The sequence below is a fragment of the Andrographis paniculata genome, unplaced genomic scaffold, assembly GCF_009805555.1.
Source record: "Andrographis paniculata isolate CXL003 unplaced genomic scaffold, ASM980555v1 Contig78END, whole genome shotgun sequence".
Taxonomy (NCBI): Eukaryota; Viridiplantae; Streptophyta; class Magnoliopsida; order Lamiales; family Acanthaceae; genus Andrographis; species Andrographis paniculata.
In genome coordinates, this window is record NW_026137615.1 from 1,190,843 (window position 1) to 1,196,100 (window position 5,258).

General features: G+C 35.3%; 1 protein-coding gene across 1 annotated transcript; it reads right to left on the reverse strand.

The window, feature by feature from the left end:
• Positions 1–373: 373 nt before the first annotated feature.
• Positions 374–4,538, reverse strand: LOC127239996 (monogalactosyldiacylglycerol synthase 2, chloroplastic-like). Its single transcript, XM_051258409.1, has 8 exons — positions 4,339–4,538; positions 3,522–4,078; positions 2,542–2,703; positions 2,259–2,400; positions 1,929–2,153; positions 1,786–1,848; positions 966–1,040; positions 374–891 (listed from the first exon to the last, which is right to left on the reverse strand). Exons 2-8 carry the CDS (start codon positions 4,019–4,021, stop codon positions 622–624), a joined length of 1,437 nt encoding a protein of 478 aa, XP_051114366.1. The 5' UTR covers positions 4,022–4,078; positions 4,339–4,538; the 3' UTR covers positions 374–621.
• Between the last annotated feature and the right edge of the window lie 720 nt (positions 4,539–5,258).

Sequence of the window (5,258 nt, forward strand, 5' to 3'; positions counted from 1 at the left end):
TTAAGTATAATAATTACATGCTCCACTAACTACTTATTTAAGAACGTTTACAAATTATATTTTTGAAGTAATTTTTACTATCTAAATATCATTTGTTTTTATTGTTGTGCTCTTTTGTAATTACCACCGTACTCTTATGTAATAATCATTATATTTTTCTGAAATTTCAGTATTAATATATATATATATTTTTGTTTACCAATATGATTTTATTCATTGATTATAATTTTTTTTTTGGTTGACTTAATAATAGTTGTCAAAAATTTATGCTCTTTCCGTGGTAGCGGTGGCGGAAGCTGTGACTTAGGTTCCTATCAGTGCTTGTGTTGCAGTCTTACGGTCAAAAGTTCACTCTTCCAGCACATGTAATAACGTGATGGTACAAGGAAATTAAAGCCTCATGTCCAAACTTACATTCAACTTCATTCCAAAACTTTGGTAAACAAATTCTAAGTCCAGAAAATCAGACCAAACACAAGCTTACTACAAAGAATACAACATAAGCACACACTTGGTATTAGCCTTTCAATTGATTACAAAAAAAAAAACAAAGATTTTGGACCAGCTATTATCTTAACACCTTATGTACAAGCACCGGAAGGCTAAGCCAATCTTAGCAATCTAGTAGATGAAGCTGGAGAATGATGAATTAATGTCTGCAAATGGAATGTTTGAAAGGGAAGAGCCACGCTGGCACGACAGGTCGTGAATGTCCCTGACAATGTCGAACACTGCATCCGGTTTAGCAAGTCTGCGGGCGTTTTCAGACATTGTCTTAAGTTCATCTGCCTTTGTGCTGAACCATTCAGCCACGATCCTTGCTGTGTCTTGGGAGCTTCTCGTGAATACGCCTGCGCCATTGTTGACGACGTATGGAACATTTCCTTTCTCCTGCCAATTACATTGCCAAATGAATCACCAGCTACATCCATCAATATAATATATAGGAATTTAGATTCGCCTACCTGTCCAGGAATGTAGTCGTTGAGAATAATCGGGAGGCCTCTTATCAAGGCCTCCGTTATGGTACCCGGTCCGGCCTATACATACATACAAGATCGAGTGAAAAACTAGTCTGGAAAACTTACAAAATTAGTGTGGTGAATCAAATAATTTAACAAAGAGTAAACTGTTTTTTAAGTCCCGTATTTGAGTCTTTATCATTTTAGAACTTTTAAGTAGACCATGTCTAAAAATAGTTCCGTAAGTAAAAAATTTTCGCTAAAATAGTCCTCTGGTGCCAGATTCGCCACGCTGGCAGACTGATGTGGCGCTGAAGCAGTTCACATGTAATTGCCACGTAAATGTCATGTTAATGACACACAAATTTTTTTTAATATTTTATTTTATAAAATGCCTTGGTAAATTATTTTTTTAGTCTGTATATGACCTCATTTATCATTTTTAGGATATTTAAATAAATTTTGTTTCAAAATAGTCATCCATGTAAAAAAATTTCGTTAAAATGGTCTTCCGACGTGGCATCTACATGGCGTTAACATGTTAGTCACGTCAGCAACGACTACCAGCGTAGCGAGTCCGGCACCGAAGAACCACTTAGCGAAAAAATTTTATGGATTAGTTTATGACATGATTCACTTAAAGTTCTAAAATGATAAAGGAGGTCGAATTCGAGATCAAAAAAACAATTTACCCTTTAACAAAAGCATGTTATCTCATTTTTTTTGCTGGTCAATATTTTAGGTGATGCATTATTTTTTGTTTTTATGATAAAATATAAATGATAGGCAAAAATAAAAAATTGAGAGGTAGTAACATATATACTTTAGTAATGATGCAATCACAAGCGCCCATCCATTTCTCCATCTGCTTCTCGAATCCTCTGATCTGCTTTTTAGTAACATATATTTGTTGTTTTGAATTAATATTCGAACAGAAAATGAAATGAAATATGTAAGTATATATACCTTGACAGGGATTTTCCAGTGGTGAGATTGTAATGTGGCAGCTAAGGAGGCGTTACGACCACAAATGATGACCACTTGTCCGATTGCAGCATTGGAATCGGCATTGTAAAGGGATTTTTCAAGAGCCTTTGCAGTTTTCTCGACAGGGCCCATTCCTTCTCCCCCGCCCATCAGCAGAACGGCCGGCAATTCTCTGTCCATTTCAAGTTCTACCCGCAAATCATCCTGCAATATCATATCATTTTTTATCATTGCCTTGCCAAATTCATTCTGCAAATTGGCTTAGTTTAGCTTAGCTATTAGGTATGTATGTATGTATGCAAGTATGACCTTTGATATAATTGCACGACAAAAAGAGGGGCGAATAGGCAAGCCAAATACGCGAATTTGAGATTGATCAAGGCCATCTACCAATGCCCTCTTCAACACCTCTGGTGACGGACAGTACAAGCGATCAACCCATGGATGAAACCTTAGTGAGTAAGTAAGCAAAGCAAGCAAGTATATCATGCATCAATCAACCAGGTAGGTAGATAGTACGATCACGTTCATATATATATATATAGTTAATTAGTCATTCATTCGTATCAAATCTTAATGACTATTTGTTTACCATGTCCGGTGGCAAGTATTGAGGTCGGTAATGACTGTAACAAAGATGACCTTGTTGAGCAGCCCCTGCCATTTGAGCACCCACAGAGGTATATGCTGCATAAGCGGATGGACGCTGATTATAATATCCGGCTTGTATTGCATTAGACCAGCCTCCACCTCCCTTGGAATCATAATCACAATAATAAGTGTTAGAAGTTTTGGAAGACAATAATGAGATTATCTTATTGATCATTTCTCGATAGACTCAAATTTAAATAATTTAATATATGAATAAGATCAAATCTAAATATAAATCTACTAAATCTAAAATTAAATATCTAAAATATCTCAATATCTTCCCTCAAACTCAAGTGGTGTAACAGAAACCAATTTGAATTTGATAAGAAAGTTGAATTACAAATAAAAATAACAGTTACTTGTCTGTCATTGCCGCTACCGCTTTACCGTGTCAAACCCAAAAACAATGTTCTCAATTGAATTAGAGTCGAAAATGACATGGTTCTCTTCTAGAGCCGAAAACGAAGGTAGTACTCTCCACAAAGTAAAAAATAACATGACTCTCATTGCAATTAGAAATATGGCTCCGGAGAGACGCAGCAGACGGATCATACAATCGCAGACAGATGCGCAGACATGACTTCAATCGTAAATAAAATCAAGATTCAAAACAAAATTAGAAGAAGAAAGGACTATAAACTATAGTAAAAATTTCGAAATCGGTAGACTATATCTATGGCAGGAGAAAAATAGGCTCCGACACCATATTAGAAATTTTGGGGATAATAATGAGATTATGTTATTGATCATCAAAATAATAAATAAGTATAGGCAGTACAAAATAAACTCGATATACTCAAAAGTAATGAAAAAGATAAGATCAAATCAAAATATAAATCTTTTAATTCTAAAACTAAATATCTAACGTATCTCAACAATAAGATTAAATAAAGATTAAGATATTCGAAGAATCGGAGTTACTTGGCGTAGAAGGCTGCGACGGCAGCAAGGTAGAGGGAGTGTATCCATCTAGGGGAAGTGCCATGGAATGCAAGGCTCCAAAGCTGGACATGCTTCACCATGAACTTGTATTGAGCCTCCATGTCGTTCAAGGGCCAGCCTGTGTATTCCTTCCACAAATCTTTCACATACACCTCATATTCATACTCCCCGCCGTATTGGAGCTCGAACGCATCCTTAATGGCCTCCGCCGAGGCGCGATGCCCGCCACCGGTGTCGCTCATCAGAATCAGGACATTCTTCGTCTTTGCAGCACCCATCTGCTCCATTTCCATTATTATATCGCTCCCTTCCCCTTCCTCTTCCAACGAATAATAATAATTATTATTGTTCGATTTGAACCTTTTCTGGCTAGGGCTGTAGTTCCCACTCATCACAAATCCCTCAACCCCAACTCTTTCCAAAACCTTGTTTATAGACAATTTCCGATGAGACCTCGCCGCCGTCGTCTTCATCGCCATTACCCTAATCTAATCTAATCGAATCTATACATACAACCAATCCTGCACTGTACCGTACTGCATATCAATTTGGCAGAATAATTAAGAATATTCAGAACAAGAAAGACAGTTTTGAAGAATTATATATCCCACAAAATACAAAACTAGGAGTAAATTCTTCCACCAACACTCTACTCCACTCCAAATTTTGTTTTAGGGAAGAATTTCGCGAGTTGGCCAAAGAAAATGAAGTCAAACAAAAGAGACAAGCACAAAAACACAGAGAGAAAAAAAACAAAGGAAGAGAGAGAGAGAGAGAGATGTATGGAATTGCTGACCTCGGAGAAATCAAATCAATGATCTCTATGGAGTGACGACGAAGGGATCGGAGAATGCAGACTGCATCAATTAAGGGTAGAGAGAAAGCGAGGGAAGAGGGAAGCATGAACAAGGTCAGGTCAGGTCAGTTAAGGCCAGGTGCCATTTTTGATACTGGAATTATTCTGTTTTCAAGTCATGACAGGTGAGGAGGGATATTTTCTTGTGCGAATTATTTATTCCAGGCAGAGGCTCCCCATTGGCCTATTGATTCTGCTTGTATTATTTTATTATTATTATTGTTATTGTTGTTATTATTATTGAAATTTTGCGTTTTCTCATTAATTTGGGACCCATTAATTATTTTATTCGGGACCCTACCCAAGTGGGGATTATTATTTCGTTTTCTTGCTTTCATTGACGTTCTCACTTTTAAAGCCAATTATCTAACTAATGTCATAAAGAAAATATGATTAACAATAAATAAAAAAAAAATGCAATAAATAATGCAACTAGCCATTTCATTTCGGGACTTTATTTTATTATTTCCACTAGAAAATGTTATTTATGTCATATCAGCAAAGTATTGAATTGATAATTTAATGGTATATCAAATGGTTGTTTGAGATATAAGTTAAAGTAAGCATGGAATATAATCTATTAAATTTAATATATTTCATAAAATTAAATTTATTGAGATTAAAATATATTTCATAAAAATGGCTTTTTTATTATTATTATTTATTATTACGTGCATAAACTCATTAAATTTATTAATTGAGTGGTGAAATCAATATATTATGTTGTAATCTTAAGTTTAGACACGACACCATTACTTTTTTTTTTATTTTATTATTTATCTAATCGTGGAAAGAACGACAAAGGAAAGTTAGGTTTCTTCGTAAAAGATGTCTTATGTATTTGAAATCACAATATCCTC